Source organism: Eulemur rufifrons, chromosome 19, assembly GCF_041146395.1.
Source record: "Eulemur rufifrons isolate Redbay chromosome 19, OSU_ERuf_1, whole genome shotgun sequence".
Taxonomy (NCBI): domain Eukaryota; kingdom Metazoa; phylum Chordata; class Mammalia; order Primates; family Lemuridae; genus Eulemur; species Eulemur rufifrons.
Genome location: NC_091001.1, coordinates 47,945,116 through 47,963,723, shown reverse-complemented (window position 1 = coordinate 47,963,723; position 18,608 = coordinate 47,945,116). Strand labels below are relative to the sequence as shown.

At 50.5% G+C, this 18,608-nt stretch overlaps 1 protein-coding gene across 1 annotated transcript in view; it reads right to left on the bottom strand.

Annotated features, from left to right (window-relative positions):
* POLR1A (RNA polymerase I subunit A) overlaps positions 1-18,608 on the bottom strand; it is a 75,850-nt gene that overhangs the window by 9,590 nt on the left and 47,652 nt on the right. The window contains exons 15-27 of the mRNA XM_069493822.1: positions 15,917-16,066; positions 14,646-14,829; positions 11,897-11,979; positions 11,629-11,787; positions 10,632-10,730; positions 9,497-9,649; positions 7,790-7,872; positions 6,585-6,750; positions 5,456-5,677; positions 4,328-4,542; positions 2,240-2,407; positions 1,160-1,295; positions 530-687 (exon numbers count right to left, since the gene is read on the bottom strand). Of these exons, the coding sequence (XP_069349923.1) occupies positions 530-687; positions 1,160-1,295; positions 2,240-2,407; positions 4,328-4,542; positions 5,456-5,677; positions 6,585-6,750; positions 7,790-7,872; positions 9,497-9,649; positions 10,632-10,730; positions 11,629-11,787; positions 11,897-11,979; positions 14,646-14,829; positions 15,917-16,066 (1,976 nt within the window). The remainder of the gene's footprint in view (positions 1-529; positions 688-1,159; positions 1,296-2,239; positions 2,408-4,327; positions 4,543-5,455; positions 5,678-6,584; positions 6,751-7,789; positions 7,873-9,496; positions 9,650-10,631; positions 10,731-11,628; positions 11,788-11,896; positions 11,980-14,645; positions 14,830-15,916; positions 16,067-18,608) is intronic.

The window sequence follows — 18,608 nt, the reverse complement described above, 5'->3', positions numbered from 1 at the left end:
TTTCAAATGTCCAACAGTAACTTGAACTTGAGAGAAAAAAGATGTCTGTTCTCCCTACCAGACAGGAACCAAAATTTCTCTGTAAGAAGCTGGAGGAAGCCCTGATTATAGAAGTGGGTATTAAGAGTAGCATGCCATAAGCACATTACTCATTATTCACAGAATACAAAGGTATCAGGAACCACATTATGCTGCCTGGAGTCACATCCTAGCAAATATTAACACCAAGTGCTGTTCTGACACCACAGAAGCACCACATCCTCTTAATGCCTGCAAGCACGAGAAGACAACAATCTTGACCCATCAATCAGACAGGAAGTGGGATCAGGAAGTGAAATGTAGCCAACAAAGTAATACCCAAAAGCCAGATTAGAGGTGAGGTTTCCAGATCAGGCTGGAGGGCCTGCCGTTTGCCTAAACACTTTCCTTACAGTGCTCACTTGGGCAAAGGCGTCCAACCTCCGAGAGCCCTTCAGCCAGGTGCATTCTCTGGGTCAAGGTGAATGACAATCCTGGTCTGATCCCTGACCTTGTTTCCATGAAGTGCAGGATGTCCTCGGGTCTCAGGCACTTCTCCTGCTGGTAATATGCATGTGGCAGGAACTCAAACCGCAGCTGGTACACTCGGAATTTGTTCTGTTTTTCTCCTATACAGAAGGACTCCTGGACGTCAATTTTCTGCAACACCTAGAAACAGATAGACAGAGAGAACCCAACTTGTCCAGGTCCCAGATGACTATGCACTGCAAGTGGGCTATAAGAAACCCAACGGTTTAGGGAGACAGCATCTGGGGCCACAGGTCAAATCCCCAAAGAAACCGCAGTGAGCTCTGCCGGTGTGGATCCCTCAGGGGGCCCATAGGCTGCAGTGAACTCCAGAGAATGGCCACCATCTGCTAGGAATAGGCTCCAGTGGGGCTGGTAAGTTAACCCAGGAAGTGTTTTCATTTTATATTTTAGGCACATGAGGATGCTGTGGAACCAATAATTACCTTAAAAGCTTCTTGATGTATCTTTGCTCAGCAGCTGGCATGGCCAGCTTATCTCTCACTGGTGGGAATCTGAGCTGAGCGTCTAAGCAGCGTCTAAGCATGGATGGGGAGGACACAGGGAGGTGCTGCCACCCAGTCTGTAGCCCAGGTACAAGGGAGGCCCTTACCTCCCCCAGGCACACTCTGGTGAGCTGCTTCTTCAGGCTCTTCACTCTCTTCAGGGCTTTCTTGGTGTTGACCACGGGCACGCTCATCATGGGTGTCTTGATGTTGGCGCTGGCCACCATGAGAATCTCCCTCAGCCTGTTACAGAACAAGGGCACATCTGACCACGAGCAGCAATGAGGCCCCCTGCTTGTGTGAAGCTTCTAGTAAAGATGTCAGAGTTCTGGGATCTGAGAGAGCCCTTGGGATCTCAGAGGAGGGGTGTGCTAGATCAGAGAATCCCAGCTCTGGCCCTGTGAGTGACAGTGAGGGACTCCCTGGTCACTTTCCTCTTTGGAGTGCTGGCTCCTAGACGGCCTGGCTGTGTCTGATGTTTGTTTCCTATCACCCATGTCTTACAAATCGCAGGTGCTTACCGACAGCTTATGAATGAATGAGCAACCAGCACCCACAGTGTTCCTACTGCACCCCACCCACGAGCTCAGTCAGCCCTCAGAGCCCAGCAACTCGGTGGGTCTCGGCCTCCTGCATTCCACAGGAGGGCATCCTGAGGCTCGGGAAGTTGAGGAACCTGTCCAGAGTCCATCTGCTAGGAAGTGGCAGGGCCAGGGACCAAAGGCAGATGAGTCTGACCTCATGTTCTTTCCCCTCGCCCAGCAGGCATCATACTGCAGCATGCATACATTCACCTGAACGGCCAGGACCACATGGGTCACCTTCTGTGTGAAAGGCGCCCCATGGAGTTGGGCAACCAGGTGCCCTGCATGGGGCTTGTTAACAATGGCCATCCCCGAGTCCCCCCAGTGGTGAATAGTCTCATAGCGTCCCTGGTAACTCTGGTGCAGGAGTTGACAGAGGGATAAACAGAGATCCTAAAAGGTGTGGGCACTAAGCCAGCCACAGAAACCAGTTGGGCTCTGGAAATTCCAACCCTGATCCCCAATCTGATGACAATCTCTCTCTTTCTCACACATACTCCCACACACAAACTCTCTCCCTCTCATTAAAAAATGACTCCTTCCCCAGGAGAGGGCTAAGACAGATCCCCCCACCCCACCCCATTCACTCTTGTGGCCTCGCACCTCGGGATGCCCAGGGTGACGTTCATCTCGCCTCTGCCTGCGAAGTGGAAGGTGTTCAGGGTCATCTGTGTGGAGGGCTCTCCGATGCTCTGGGCAGCCAGCAGGCCCACGGCCTCACCGGGGTCACAAAGTGAGCGCTGCCACTTTAGCTGCAGCAAAGTCCTCAGCCTGGAGATGGCAGAGGGTGGCAGGGGGTGGCAGGGGTCAGGAGCAGGCACCGTAAGACTGTCAACACCACCTGAAACCAGAAACCTCTACCTCTCTTGGGCTTGTTTTTCACGGGCAAACGACCACTCTAATCTTTGAGTTCTTGCTAGTGACCCTGGATGTCACCAGTAGGAATTACGCAGCACAGACCCCAGCTGGGTGGCTGAAGCTCTAGGTGCTCACACTCGGATGGTTCCTGTTTGCCTGAGAACGTCAGGTGTCCACTCTGGGACTGTTACCATAGCCCCCTAAGCAGCAAGAACTTGTGGGCTCATTATTCACATTCTCCTTTGTTCATTCTTCCCCGCCACTAATTGTGACAGTTTTGGAGGGGGCTTAAACCTCCTGCTGTACAAATTAGAAAGAGGTTCACAATAGCAATTACGGGCTATTGTGGAGGGAGGCAAAGGAAATGTTTATTTTCTTAATTAGTGCAAATGGCTGCAAACCACATCAGCAGTACCCATGCGGCAAAATTCTGTAATTCACTAACCCCTCTTCCTGTGAAAGCTGGCCCTTTAAGAACAGCCACTAGGAGCCCAGTATGACCCAGCATCTGGAAAAAGGTAAGGGCTCAAGTATGGAACGTTGAGAATGAATGAATGGGGCTAAGGACAGTGCCACAGTAGAGGAAAGTGACAAAGCCACACACCTATGGAAGTTCTTTTTGAAAATGAGACTTTTCGCTAACCCATCTGTCTTTTCTCCCAACCACTTTAAATCATTGAGGTTTGAGTGTATATCAGCATTCCTGACAGGAAAAACCTTCAATTACTTCCAGAGCCTTAGAATTCCATCCAGAGCCTTCTGCTCACTAAGCGATCCCCTGCAAGAGCTGTCTAGGCAGAACTGCCTCTTCCCCTTGGCCCTCCAAACCCAAGTGGTGCTGCCCAGGGCAAACCTCTCCTCGCCCCAAGATGCAGCACAGTCAGAGGGAACAGCTTGGTCCTTCTGAGGGTAAACGCAGCCTCCTGAGGTGCAGGGATGCATGTGGCAGGTGTGTTTGTGTGTTTGCAGGGAGGAGTCAGCATCTTGCTCTCTCAAAGAAAGCCCAGCTGGCAGCTGGGATATCCTGGCTGGAGAAACCACTTTAAAAGGCAAAAAGAAGGCCCTGCCTTCCTCTCTGGTTCCTCCACTCATTTGTCCTTGCTTATCTGCCTTCACTGCTCCCATCTCCCAGCTGTCAGTGCAACTCCCCAAGGCCCCATCAACCTTGCCGTGCGCCTCGCCGGGTTTCACCAGGGCAGGACGAGAGGCCAGGGGAGGGCAGATGGTCTTCCAGGCCTGCAGGCCAGGCTTAGGGAGCTGAGTGGGAAGGACCCGAGACCCACAGCAGAGCGGGCATTCCTGGCCTCCCATCCACCTAGACCGCAGGAATTTTTTCTTTTTTGTGGACTAGTCCAAGTTGAGGCCTCCACATGGTCCTTTCTTCCTCAAGGCTTCAAAACCCAAACCTCAAAGGATCATTGGTATAATCACATCCAAGTCCTCAAGAAAAGCTGAGACATGGTGTCCTGGGGCAGGGAGGATCTCACCCTGGGTCACAGGGTTGGCAGCAGCTGAAGAGCGAGTGCCCAGATTCCCTACCTCTCAGTCAGCCACACCCACCATACCAACTGAGAGGTCATTTCTGCAAACCTCTGTCCTAGCAGATCACTCTTCCCTGTCCTGGCCCGGATGGCGGTGTCCACTCCCGGCTGCCTGTGCTTGTCTGTCCCTGAGCCCTCAGGGTTGCAAGGAGCCTCTGGCCGCCTTACTCCCTTCCCTCCAGCTGCAGTCTCAACCCTAGGAACCTGCCCTCTTCTTCCCGAGTAGGTAGGGAAGAGGCCAAGAAACAGATTCTCCTCCTGCACGAGCTGTGCAACAAATCAGTGTCATTACCTGTCGAGAGAAAGCTCTGATTTCTCGTAACTTTGCTCTGTTTGAGCTGCCCACTCTTGACTGTAGTCATCAATCTTTTTCTCAAATGTTTCTGACACTGATGCAAAGTAGATGTCTGGGCGCCAGATGGACAGACAGGGGTCAGGACAAGGGGCTGCCTTCTTCTGGTATTTCCTTCGGCTCTGCTCATCTAACTCATACCACATCCTCAACATCTGAAAGGAAGGAAGGAAGGACGGTCTCAGCTATGTGGGAGGGCACCAGGAAGGGGCATTTCCTCCCGTGATGCCTGGTAGCAGAAGGAGGATCAAAGGCATTGGCTTCAAATGAGAGTAAAGGGAAAGAGTAAGACAGAAACCTGACTGCAAAGAGAAACCACCCCAACATTTGGAACAGGGAGAGACTTAACCGGTCGCAGGGGGTGCTGCCTGACTGTGACTCTAGAAGCTCTGCACTCCGGTCCATTCAAGCACAGGCAGTGCAACCATGTAATTTACTGTACGACTGGGACTCTTTCAGAATAAAACAAGGCATAGTTAATGATTGGGCTAGGACAAGATGCAAAGCCAGGACGGTCCCAGGCCAACCAGGACACAGTCACCATGAGCCAGGTGACTGTGCTGGATCCTTGTGTACCCCTGGATACAGGCTCTTTCACATGCTCTGTACCCCTAAGGCTGTCCCACAGTGACTGCTGCAAAGGGCTCCCTGCTTCTGGCTCCCAGCTGTGCCCGGCCAATGGCACCAGCAGCAGAGATGGCGGGAGGAGGGTGAAGCTGGGTGTTTATCCCCAACCCCTCTCCCTCAGATCTCCATCCAGGGCTCCTGTCCAGTGGCCTCTGCCTGTAGCCACCCTCTCCACTTCTGGTGACTCTCACCTGTTCCTTCATGCCTGGGGTGCTGAGGAACCCCAAAGTCATTAGCCCCAGTTAGTTCCTCAAATCCTGCCCACATCCTTGTAAAGACTCCCCTCCTTACATTCCCATTTGAGCGCCACTTCTGTCCTGACCGATGGCGAACAGAGCTGGATTTCATTATTATACCTGTATTAGGAAAACAGCCCTTCATCCCTCACCCCGACTGAGCCTGGCTGTGCCGGGCACTGGGGACACAGCCTCCCCGCGTCACCTGCTGAGTCCCGGGGCTGCGGCCGTTCCGGTTCTCGCCCTCAAGGTTTAGGGCCTTCACAGCTGCCTGCACCTTCTGGGAATAACTCAAGAAGGCACCTTTTCTGAGTAGGGTGCTGGAATGCTTGCTTTGCCATTTTTTGATGGCTCTGATGTGGCGGAGAGCTTTTTGGGGATCTGCTCTGGATAAAACTTCATGGAGATGCTTCGATTTCATGAAGACCTAAACAAACCAACCAACCACACAGGTGAGATGAATGAGATGGGGAGCAGGACAGAAGAGCCACGGTGCACAAATTCATGGGACCCAGGAGGCCTGTGCAGAGCCCTCACGACAGGGCTGAGCACCCACTGCTAACCAAGACATCACTTGTGCAAACCAGACTTGGAAGCCAATGGTCTCAGGAGCTGAGGGGGTCACAGGAAGGGACTGGCACACTCGGAGCCCCTCTCGGAACATGAGGGAGTCTCTGGGAAGAAAGGAAGAGGGGAAGAGTGAAGGCCAAAGCTCTGGGACAGGCACCAGGATGGAAAGGACCCAGCACTTGGGAGTGTGGCCCTCAGTTCTGCCATCAGCTCAATGACCTTGGACAGGTCACATTGGTTTCAGTTGACCAATGTGCAAAGTGGGGTATCTGCTCAGTCAAGGCTAATGGTCATGACTGGGCAGTAAGGTACGGCATGAGAATCACAAGTTTGTGTCAGACGGGCCTGGGTTCCAACCTTGGCTCTGCCACTCCCCGGCTAGTTACTTAAGCTCTGCTACTCAGGTGCCTCAGCTGGAACACAGGCAGAGGAATGCCTGCTCCCCGCACTGCTGGGAAGGGAAAACCACAGCGTTCGCGTGTGCTCCAGTTCAGGGCCCAGCACGTGGCAAAGGCCCTCAAACAGTAGCTGTTACTCCAGAGGTGCTCGTGCCCTCCAGCCACCTCATGTGGGGTCCACAGAGGGGCTCTGACAGCCTCAAGTGTTTCAGGGCACTGGGTGGTGCCTTACAAACCCTTCCCACTCTGCTTTCCAAGAGCCACATGGACTGGGCCGCCCAGCTCACAGTGCTCAGGTTCTCTCTCTAATCCCAGGGTGGGAGGCCCACCTCACAGCTCCCCGGCTCCAGGGCTCTGACACACTACCTCGTAGTTGCTGGCCAGGAAGGGGAACTGCTTGGGCTGCAGGAACTGTGTCTTGGGGATGTCCAGGCCATCCTCCCCATATAGGAACTGCACCACGCTGCCGTCGCTGTCCCGCACGGTCAGGTCATACTGCACGACCAGCCCCTCCAGGTGCTTGATGATGCATCTGTAAGGAGACCGTTAGCTCAGCCCCTGCCAGGCCCGCTCTTCCCAGGCCAGCCTCTGATGAGGGCAGAGGCGGGAAGGAAAGAGGGGTGCTATTCTGCAGCCAAACAAGACTCCGGGACAGGCCAGCTCCAATGTCCTCCCAGCCAGGGGCTGCACTTCCTGATGGTTCTCCAGGAGGAGGAGGCTGCAACTGTGGCACTGACCTGGGCTCCCATCTGGCCCCAGCTGCTGAGACTGCTGCCTGCCCCTTCACTCTCCTGCACACAGAGCCCCAAGGGACCAGGATCCTGGGATCCTGGTCCCTTGGCATTTATAAATGCCATTATAAATGCCATTTATAAATAGTGGCATTTATCACTATCCCACAAGGCAGAGGAAGCAGGGGAGCTGTCAAGGATTCTCAGACTCGGTTAGTCCAATGACTGCCAAGGACACTAAGGGTATTAGGAACTAAATGCTGATGTGACATCCCTCACCTGGTGGCCTTTTTCCTCAGTCCTCCCCATGGTCGGCTACCTCCGTCAACCTCTCCTGCTCTCTGCCCTGGTACTAGCCCCTCTGGCCATTTGCTTATCCTTCTGGCCATCCTGCCTCAGTTTCTCATCTTGCCAACCTAAGAGGGAGCTTCCTGGGAGTCTCTGTCCCTGTCCCCTCTTCCCCATGAGCTGTGAGGACAGAGCTCAGTTAGTGACTAACTTGAGTTAGTCACCACTGTCTCAAGAGGCTGAGCCTCTCAGGGAGCGGGACGTGCTCACCACTGCCCGAGACCTTTTCCTGCACGCACAGCTTCCCCCAGGGAACAGCAGACCCTCAGATCGCAGGGGCCCTTTGCAGTGAACCTCTGAGCTCAGGCCCTACCAATCCTACAGAAGGGGAAGATATCTACTGTTTTCTCTCTCAGCCATCCACGGAAATGTTTAAAAAGTTTTTTCATCCAAGGAATCCTAAGTGAATTGTCAATGACAATGTGGAAGATAACAGAGGTGAAGGGCCCTGGGACACTGACCCACATCTAAAGGGGGTGCGGGTTCTTTTACCTTTGGAGATAGCCGGAGCGGCTGGTTTTCACGGCGGTGTCGACTAGGCCCTCTCGCCCTGCCATGCAGTGAAAGAAGAACTCCTGTGGACAGAAGGACCCAGGTGCCAAAGGGGACTGTGAGGGTGGTGTGTTTCCTCAAGGGCTTAGGACAACACCTCCAGCAGCCTGTCCTGACAAGATGGGCCATTCCCTTCCCTAGGACCTTGGCTTTGGTAGCGCCAATGGCCCCCAGTGTCTTCTGCCCCCCTCTCTGGTTCTCTTGTCTTACCTTGCCTGAGAGTGGAGGGACAAGTGGGTCAGAAGTAACAGCTCCTGTTTACAGTATTATACCCCATGCCCCATCTTCTAAACAGAAATGGCACTAGGGCTCGGCGCAGTGGCTCACGCCTGTAATCCTAGCACTCTGGGAGGCCAAGGTGGGAGGATCCCTTGAGCTCAGGAGTTCGAGAGCAGCCTGAGCAAGAGGGAGATCCCATCACTACTAAAAATAGAAAAAAATAGCTGGAAGTGGTGGCGTGTGTCTGTAGTTCCAGCTACTCGGGAGGCTGAGGCAGGAGGATTGCTTGAGCCCAGGAGTTTGAGGTTGCTGTGAGCTAGGCTGACGCCACGGCACTCTAGCCAGGGCAACAGAGCAAGACCGTCTCCAAAAAGAAAGAAATGGCACTGGTACCTCACCACTGTTCAGCAGTTAAGCCCGCATGTCTGAATTCTGCTCCCAACAGTGTTAATAGGGGCACGGGGTATTTTTCAAACTTTTTAATTACAACCCACAATAAGAAATACTGTATTGTAAATACAACAGTAATCAGCAAACACAGACTTCTATGTTTATACGTATGCATATATAGACAGCTAACTCAAACTAAAACCTTATGACACTACCCCATCCCTTACCATGGGGATAACCTCCGATGCTTTCTTTATCACTCTATTCTGTTTTGAGACATAAAGAAATGCTTGTGCCTACACGCTACAATGATTTCATGATCCACACTAAGGGGTTGCAACCAGAACTTGAAGAAATCTGGTCTACATGAACCCTGCACCATCCCTGCCAAAGGCCATGGGTGACCACTGGGGAGCCTCTGTGGGGCCAGGAGAGGAGACCCTGGAGCAGTCGGTGGCCTTGGAATAAAGGATTGGTCCCCTGCACAGTCTGGACTTAAATGTCTGACTGCAAAGGTCGTCCTTTTAGAGATGTGCTAGACCAAGGAACAAAAGGTGCTGTTATTTAAAAAGCCATTTCTGACAAGTATGAGGAGAAACCCTTCTCTTAGGGGAGAATTCTGCTGTTGATGAAGCAAAACTAGACATTTGCTAGAGCTAGTCAATTTTCCACTGTAAAGGAAATAAATCTCTGTGACGCTCTTTTTGGCAATGAGAGCACCGGGGTGGGCAGCGCCCCCTTCCCAGCTGCCTTCCAGTGCAGTTAAGGACTGGCTTAGAGGTCACACAGCTGAAAAAGGTGGAGCTGGGATCGGTTCTGTTCATCTTTTCATCTGCACACATTTACGAGCACTCACTACGTGCCAGCGTGTGCGACACTCCGGCGTTAAACACAGGCCCTAAGGCCTAGTGGGAAAGCAGCAAATGGCATTTATCACTTGGCCATTGTTGCTCAAAGTTATCGGTGGGGGCCATAGGTCACCTATCACTGAGCCTAGAAATGAGGGAAAAAGACAAATGGAAAAACCGAAGTACATACAGGAGGCTTGATGCCAGTGAGGAATCTGCCAGTGACAAAGCCGCCAGCCCTGGGGGTGAATTCGTAAGGCTCAAAGCAGGGCAGGGACTTGCCAGATGCCATCAATGGGGGTCTCCGACCTTCCAATTCAATCTGGCCCAGCAGGCACGAGATCTAGGGGAGAGGAAATCCAAAGGAAACTGAAGATCCACATGTGTGTTAAACAATGCTTCGTCCTAGCAGGGACGGGATCATCTGCCCTTCAGGAAAAGCTGCACAGAAGCTGAGCTCTTAAAGGCCAACCTACATTTTTAAATGAACCAGAGATAATTTTGTTTCAGTAAAAAATAACTGCATTTTCCTTTTGTTGACTGACCTGGATTTTCACATTTGAAAACGGGTGACTTTTGTGAAAGGAGCCATGTCTCAGTATCACCACGTTACACCTGGAAGGGACTTGAGGGTCCTAACGGCAAAATGGAGGCCCAAAAGAAACTAATTTATTGTGACCCTCACATTCCAGAGCCAAAAGAGAACTTAAATTATTGAGCTGTTTGCTTAGAGAGTTGTTTACTAATACTCTTGGGTGGAAGAGCTGTGTGTCTGGATTTCACTATTTAGTCGAGGGGGTTCCTCTTGGCTTTCAGCCTTTCAAGGCCATTGCTACTGCTCCACAGTCACCACACACCAGGCGGTCCTTCAGACCCTCTCTAGGTCATCAAGATTTAAAACAAAAATCTTGTTTAAGATTTGTGTTAAGATTGTGCAAATGCCATGACAGCACTATGGTAATCTAAGCAGATAATGGGCCTCAAGTTAAAGGTTATGAAACCTTTAGGACAACACTTAAAATGTAATGGTATGAAAAAAAGCAGATCATGTAAAATTGCAGCATCTCAACTAAGATTATACATACAGTGTGTGTGTAACATGAATATATGTAATATGATAATATGTAAACTTATATATCTACATAGTACATATCATATCTGCATATTTATATCTATATCTGCCAACAATATTGACACGTTAACAGTGGTTAGCTCCTGCAATGATTTCTATATGCTTTTCTCCTTTTCAGTACTTGTCACATTTTATAAAATCAGAAACAAACCTGAAAATCACCTCCTGCCATCACCCACCCCTTGGCTCACACCTGCATCGTGTTCACAGCTGAACCTTTGGCTCCCGACTGCACCATCATCTGCAGGTTGTTCTCTGGGAACTGTCTGTGCAGGCCAAAAGGCATGCATGCCTGCAGATTAAATCAACACAGTGGTCAGTGACTTCACACCTTTTTAGAATCTCAGGTTCAGGAGATAAAACCAGGATGCGGAAGCAACAAAGCTCGAATATTTATCCAGTGGTAAACACCAAAGTCCATCTAGTAAGGGAAATCCTCATTTGGCATCGATCTTTTCGCTAGAACACCTACAAAGAAGTCACACAGGTCTCCCCTTCCTGCCTTGCTCTCTCAACATCCTCTGCCAGGAACTCTGAGGTTCCAGTCACTGGCCAAAGGGCAGCAAAAAGGGAGAAGGAAAAGGAGAAGCAGAGAGGCCAGCAGATCCAATTTGTGATTCTACAAAGAATGGGAGAAGGATAAAATTTAAGGTGATGCCCTTGTGAATTTACCAACAGCCTGGCCTGGGTCCCCACACAGCTGGCAATGATCACCGATGTCTACATCATGTCACATTTACCAATATGCCGCCTGAGCCCCATGTGGGGAGGAAGTAGAGGGCAGAGGCGGGACTTCGGCCCACGCTTTCACCCCTGGCTCCGCTGCACAAGCAGCAGTGGGACTTTGGCCTTTCATCGTGCCCATTCACCTGCAGTGACTCATACGAAAGATTTCTTCAGCCTCCTTTCATGCAGTCACCCCAAAGTAAAAACATTTAAAAAGAAAAACAGCACAAAGCATTTTCTCTTGGCATTAACCCAAGGCCTGCCCAGACCCTAATTAGGTGAGGAAACAAAGCCCTGGGCTCTTCAAAATGATAGACTCCACCCTTCCCACCTTGCATGGCACCTAGTCAGCTTTCGAACAGCCAAATTGCTCTGAAGAGCCCTGGGTGAGAACTGAAATGTAATTTTTTTTAAAAATCAGCATTCAAAACAGTGGGGATAAGTGCAGGCAGTGCCGGGCTAACCTTGTTAATCTCATTGCTGTAATGGTTCACTTCCTCTTTGAACTTCAGATCAATCATGTTAAAATCCCTCTGGTCTTTGCCCAAATGGGCATCCTGCCATTTCTCTCGGACCTCATCACATGATGTGGCTTCTGGCAGGTTTAATGCAGCCCTGACAGCCTACAATGAGAAAAGGAACACATCAGAGGCTGCGGCCAAATGAGGTGGGTATGGGTTTCGATCTGGTGGACACCTGACAGCAGGCCATGGCCTTGTAGCCCCTCCTTACCCGGGACCCACAGTGGGTGGATTCTTCAATGATCTCCTGTCTCTTGGCATCTGCCTTTGGCTTCACCAAAATGTCCTCCACGCCTGTGAAGTGAAACAGACAAGTTCGAGGGGACCGGGCCTGACTTCTCACCAGACTGTAAACTTGACAAGGTCAGGACGCAGAGCCTGATCTTTGAAGCACCTGTGTAATGATGATATTAACATCACTATTAACAGATTGCTATTATTTCCTAAGTAATTACCAGAGCCCAAACCTTATAATTCTCATTTTACAAATGAAAAAACTAAGGCTCAAAGTTGAGCTACTCGCTCCTGGTTACAGCGGTAGAAAGTAAACCTAGGCCTGAGTCACAAACCTGTGCTCTTAGCCACCAACTATACTGCCTCCACTCAATAAATATGTGTTGGATGAGGGGCTGGAGGTGAAGAAGAGGTTTTGAATGAAAAGCTCAGTTTAGGGAAAGAAGGGAGAAAGAGAAAGAACATCCCAGTTTGGGCTCCCAGAAGCCACACATCACAGGGTCCACTCTAAATAGCTGTGAGAGTGCAGGCACACACACAGACACGCTCGAGCCTGGGTGACAGGGACCACCGCTGCAGGTTCCGCAGCTCTGCCTCAGGAGGATGAAAGCCTGGCTCGCTTCAGTTAGGCCCGTCCTTCTGGCTCAAAGAATTGAAGACTTCCTGGCCTTGGGGATGAGCATGTCTTTCCACTTTCAACTCTCAATCAGCTAGTTTATGCCTATATCTGGACTCAAAAGTCCCTTAGCCAAGAGTTGAGTGAGAAGAAAAATAATGGTTGTATTGTTCAAAAACTGGGGCTAAAATATCTGGAATTCCCAATACAATATCCTGGAAACCTGAGGGCTTCTCAAGAACACACGTGAGTGGAAGAGGAAAGAAATACTCCCTTTGTGAGCAAGCCACAAAGTGGGCCCATCAGTGGGCCAAATGAGGTGGGTATGTGGGCCTGCGCCAGGCTCTCTTGCTGTCCCCTTCACTGACCCATCCAGCTGAGAAGGCTAGAGTGAGGTCAGCCTCTCCAGCCTGCCCTCCCTCAGAGCCCTACTCCCCGCCTGGCCTTGCTTCCCTCGTTGCCTCTGGATCACCTTAGTACTCAGGGGGCCATGCTCTTTGTATCACGTGCTAAGCAGAGCTGCGAGGGTGGCTTGTTTGTTAAGTTTGGTTCTCATCATGAGCGAGGTGTGGGATCTTCCTCTATGTTTTAAAGCACTAGGGACTTTTCCTAGTTAGCAGAAATCCTTGTGCTTATTCTAGGTCACTGTTTGAAATTGAAATTTACATTTTACAAGTGTGAGGTTCTTAGTCGTCATGTTTCACTATCTTCAGTTACCCTGGAAGGGACCCTAGTCTGGTTCCCAACTGGAAGTGGGTGATCCTGGAAACAGATGCCTCCATCAGTGGTTCGGGCCCATTAGAGGAATCAGGATAGGGGCAGGTAAGTTTCAGGCCCCCAATAGACTAATAACTTATAATCCTCATCCTGGTAAAATAATTGGACATATATATAAGCCAAGATGTTTGTTCAAGGGTGCTCATCCCAGCAATAATGTGAAAACCTGGAAACAGCCTAAATGTTTAATTATAGGAACTGTTTAATAAACTATGATACATCTATACAAATGGAATAATCTGTAGCCACTGGACATGAAGACATAGATTTATATCATCTGACCCCAAAAGGCATTTATAAATACATTTAGAAATTGGGTAGGCAGGTGGAGAAGTAGACTATAACACAGTATGTAGTATAGGGTCCCATTTTTTTCAAATGTATTTGCACCAAGAAAGTCCAGAAAGAAAAACATGAAGTTGATATTAGTTATTCTCTGGCAACTGGATGCTGTGTGATTATCTTCATGTCTGTATTTTTTTTTTAACTTTTACACAATTAAATATGCCATGCAATTAAAAAAAATGAAAGGTGTAATGCAGGCCTCAAGCTCGGGATTCCCACCATGTCCGCATGCAAGTCCATGAAGCAGAGAGCCCTCACTTCCACCAGCAGTGGTTTCATCAACTACACGATACCTGTGTGCACGGTGGTGCGTGCTTGACACACGGCATCTCGCTGCACCCTCACAGCAACAGTGCAGAAGGGCTTGAACGTGGCTCTGCACACGCAGAGGTGCAGCATTCTCAATCAGCTCGGCCCGAGGCTGAACGCTTGGGCAGTGCTTCTGATGTCAAGCCCACCCAGTGCCCGGAGAGAAACAGCACACTTGCTTTCTTTATCAAAGCCACGTTCCTAAAACAGTGTGCTCTTGTTTCCAAGGTGCAAACCAGGCAGCTCCTCTTCCTGTCTTAGAATGGCCCTGACAGGTTTGCCCCAGCACAGAGTTTCCCAGAGCGCTGATGTCCCCTACTGTGTTGGGAAGGTGCAGGCAGTTCTAAGAACAGGAAGCCCCTTTGTGGAGCGGGGAGGGCCCAGAGAATTCTGGAAGGGCACTTGCAGGAGAGAATAGGAGTGTGTATGAGTATAAGAAATCATCCTAAGGGATAGAAAACCATAAAGAGACAGAATGGAAATGGGGACAGCAGGGATCGCTTGCGCTGTGGAGGGGGAAGAAACACTGGCTGTGGGGCAGGGACAGCCAGATGAGGACGCCTTTGTAGAAGGAGCCTAGCTGCTCCCCCGGACAGTAGAGCTGGGGGGACAGCCGGGCAGCCGTGCTGGCTACAAGAGAAGGCGCCAGGCCACAGCTCCAGGAGAGCCCAGCACTCACCCAAGGTGAAGCCTCTGTAGAGCTGCAGGTAGGCGGTGAAGAGGCGGGCCAGGCAGGTGAGAACCCTGCCACTGGTCTCACCACCGTAGATCTCGTAGCAGCAGTGGACCAGGCCGTAGGCGGAGCTCCCGTAGTGCGCCTTGTCCAGCACCCCGCAGAGCAGCTCCCCTTCCCTGATGATGACCTGCGGAGGGAAAGGCCACTGATGCCAGGTGGCAAGTGATGCCTCCTGTGGAAGCCACCGCCCTCCCCTACTCCATGTGCGTTACCCACATTGTGCATGTCCCTCTGCTGTGACTGCCTCCAACCCTTCATGGGAAGAAGAAGGGCATACACGAAACTAATATTATATATGTATATTTCTAAATAAAAGAGGTGAGCACATGCAGTTAATTTCTTTTTCAGAGACTACACACTATATACCACATACACGCGCACACATACACTCTTCAGTGTGTTTGTATGTCCCCCCCTGCTCCCCACATGTACCCACAATGATTCAAGGTCAAGTACCCTTGTGACTGGAAATGAGAACATCTAGAGCTTCAAGTTTGTAACTATGACCTTGGCCTAGATATTCCCTCTCTTGCACATTGGGAGTAAGAAAAACAAAACCTTTCTAACATCCCCTAAGGCCTGAATTTGTACTTCCACAAAGTTGGGTTAAAGCATTAGAAACTAATTAAAAGAAACGGATTTCTAGTTGCATAATGTAGCACGCATTAAGGGAAAGAAAAGTGGCAGCTTCGGTCTGGTAGACCCTGTTGCAAAGCATTGGTGCAAGCCAGGGGCGGGGGGGGCGGGGACCTGGGGCTACTGCTCCACCGGGAACTCCCAGAGGCCGTGGAAACCTTCAGTGTGGACTGCTCTGCAGCTGCACAGCACTGGGTTTGACTGCCCCGGGCCTGCCCTCTTAAGGCTCAGAGGTGGAGGTGTAGAACCTCATGGCAATTTGATTATCTCGAGCCATTCATTGGTCTTGAGGGAAAACATGAGCTCTGTATTTTCAAGCTTTGCAGAATCAACTCCAGGCTTCTGCTGGAGAGCCCTTCCCAAATCAGTTGTGAGTTTTACACTGAGGGTCAAATGCTAGAGATTGACCCCGACCCTTTCTAAAACCAAAAGCTGACACCAATTTGAGCAGGATATCTCCTCTTTTGAGGCACAGCACCTGCTTCTGGGAGTGTGCCTCCATTTCTCTGACTGTTTTAAATCAATTTGTCTAACCCAGGGACTAGAACTCTCCAACCCACACAGCTGGGCAGGCATACCTGGGACTCGCACATTGAGTCAGGGTTAAAGCCGGGAACAGGTCGAGGATTTTCCTTCACCCAGGCTTTCCCGCTGATTTTCGCCTTTCCAGATAAATTCAGTGGGATGTGGTCCTCTGGGATTATGTTTATGAGCAGCGTTGACACAACCTGCAAAGAAAAAGAGAACAAACTGATGGCAGGAAGAAAAGCCGAGAACTTTCCTTTTAGGACCTCCTGCTCCTACAAAGGCCATTTCTGATGATCCCAGAGGAAGAAAAACAGATAGGTCCACCTCTATAGCACAAGTTAATCTCAGTTTTTACTTATACACCAATAAGAATTTCACTGAGATATTTACTTCCTAAAACTTCTTGGCCGGGCACAGTGGCTCAGGCCTATAATCCTAGCACCCTGGGAGGCTGAGGTGGGAGGATTGCTTGAGGCCAGGAGTTGGAGACTAGCCTGGGCAACATAGCGAGACCATGTCTCTACAAAAATATAGAAAAACTAGCTGGGTGTGGTGGCGCACACCTGTAGTCCAAGCTACTCGGGAGGCTGAGGCAAGAGGATCATCCGAGCCCAAGAATTTGAGGTTGCAGTGAGCTATGATGACACTACTGTCCTCAAGCCCAGGCAACAGAGTGAGACCCTGTCTCCAAAAAAAAAAAAAAAAAAAAAATTCCCAGGACTTGAATTAAATTCCTGACTAGACCAAAGGAAGGAGAAGAAAAACAGTAAACTGCTTTGGGTCATAGTAAAAAAATTATCTGAGTATATAGTAAAAAAAAACAAAAACAAAGAGTTTCACAGAGGTCAAAGAATGCCCCTCAGAGGCATCCTTCATTCATGTCAGGCCCCCTCGAACTATTAATAGATGACAATTACCACACACATTCAATAACTTCCTCCCTGCAGAACAGCTCTTTCTGGGAGGTGCCAAGGAAAGGATGCAAAGACTAAGAATTAAGGTCTTTCCCACTGAGGAGCTTCACACCAGAGGTCCGAGACGCCCCGCGGCAGAGGGAAGCTTCGGGGATGGGGTGTCCAGTGTCTATTCCGTCACTGACTGCTCGTGTGCTGTGGGGCACATTCTTATCCTCTCTTGGCCTCAGCGTTGCTCATTTGTACATACAGACAAGATTCATTCATTCATCTGGCAGTTATATATCGAGTGCTTACTACAAGCCAGGCACTGGGAAGAAAGTCTTGAATAAAATATGGTCTCTGCCCTCCATGGAGCCTTCGTTCTCAAGGGGGAGCCATGCCTTGGAGGAAAGTAAAGCAGGGAAGGAGGGCCTGGAGTAGAGCGGGGTAGGGGCGTTTGGGATTTAAGCAAGGAGGTGAGGGACAGCCGCAGCGAGAGGTGGCGAGGAAGGGAGCAGTGCAGAGAGCGGACCACGTGTTCCAGGCAGAGGCAGCTTTTAGTCTGAGTGAGCAGGAAAGCTGTTTGGCAGGCTTTGATCACAGGACTCAGTCAATTCAGGCTGCCATCACAAAATACCATAAACCATGTAGCTTATGAACAATGGAAATTTACTTCTCACAGTTCTGAAGGCTTGGGAATTCCAAGATCAAGGCAGACCTGGTCAGGTGAGGGCCCCACTTTCTGGCTCATGGACAGCGCCTCCTCCACGTGTCCTCACATGGTTGGAGGGTCTCTTTTTCTTTTTTGTTTTTCCAATGCTCATTTACCATTCTGAAGAGGGGGGTCTCTTTTTATAAGGGCACTAATCCCACTCGAGAGGGCCATGCCTCCGTGACCTCATCACCTCCCCTCTGAACACTATCACCTTGGGGGCTGGCATTTCCGTGCGGCAGAGTTTCTATAAGTGAGGCATGTTACAGTACATGCTGTTTAGGTGACTGCTCGGTAACCTGACGGCCCCCTACAATCAGCTTTTACAAAGCTAAATACCAGAAATAAATTTATTTGACCAGAATTAATTATAGCTACTGAGAGGCTGGGGAGTCCTCCCCCTGCCCCAGTCGGGTCCATCAGAAGGGTCACTCAACAGGCCGTTGCTGACAGGAGGCAGGAGAAGCCCTCACTTTCCCAAGTGCTGCTCTGCAGAGAGCACGAGGGGAGGCAGCTGTACTTGGGGATAACCACGGGTCAGCTCCAGGAAGGCCAAATGTGTGCGTCCCCAAAGACAGAGCAGCGCAGGGGCAGACAGGCCGGTGCGACAGGCACCAGGAGGGCACTCGGAGACTAAGCGGCATCGACAGCTCTTTTGTACCCGTGCCAGGCCCGACAAAGTAGCATCTTTGTACGCGTACAACAGAGGCGGGGCAGTTATGAGAGCAGCTGCCTATTGACGCATGTGTGCCAGGAACAGGGGTACAACAGCAAGAGCATCTATAAAGAAAACAGACAATAATAATGCTTCCTTTTTTCTCAGCAGATGACCAGGAAGGTCACTTCCCACACTCTCCAGCCTCAGCTCTGTAGAAGGCCAGCACTGCAAGGCGAGTGGGGAGAGGGAGTAAAGGCAGGAGGTGACACTTCCCTGGGATGCCTACCACAAGCTGCACCTCAACCACGGTGCCACATACACAGTGGGACCACCAGGCTGGGCACGGTCAAGACCGGAAATCGGGGTGAAAGGTAAGAGACACATATATCCAACCATCCAAGGACAGGGAAATATGATCTGCCACCTCACCTACAAAATCAAGGGGACAGAAAAGCAAATGACAAACTTTGACACCC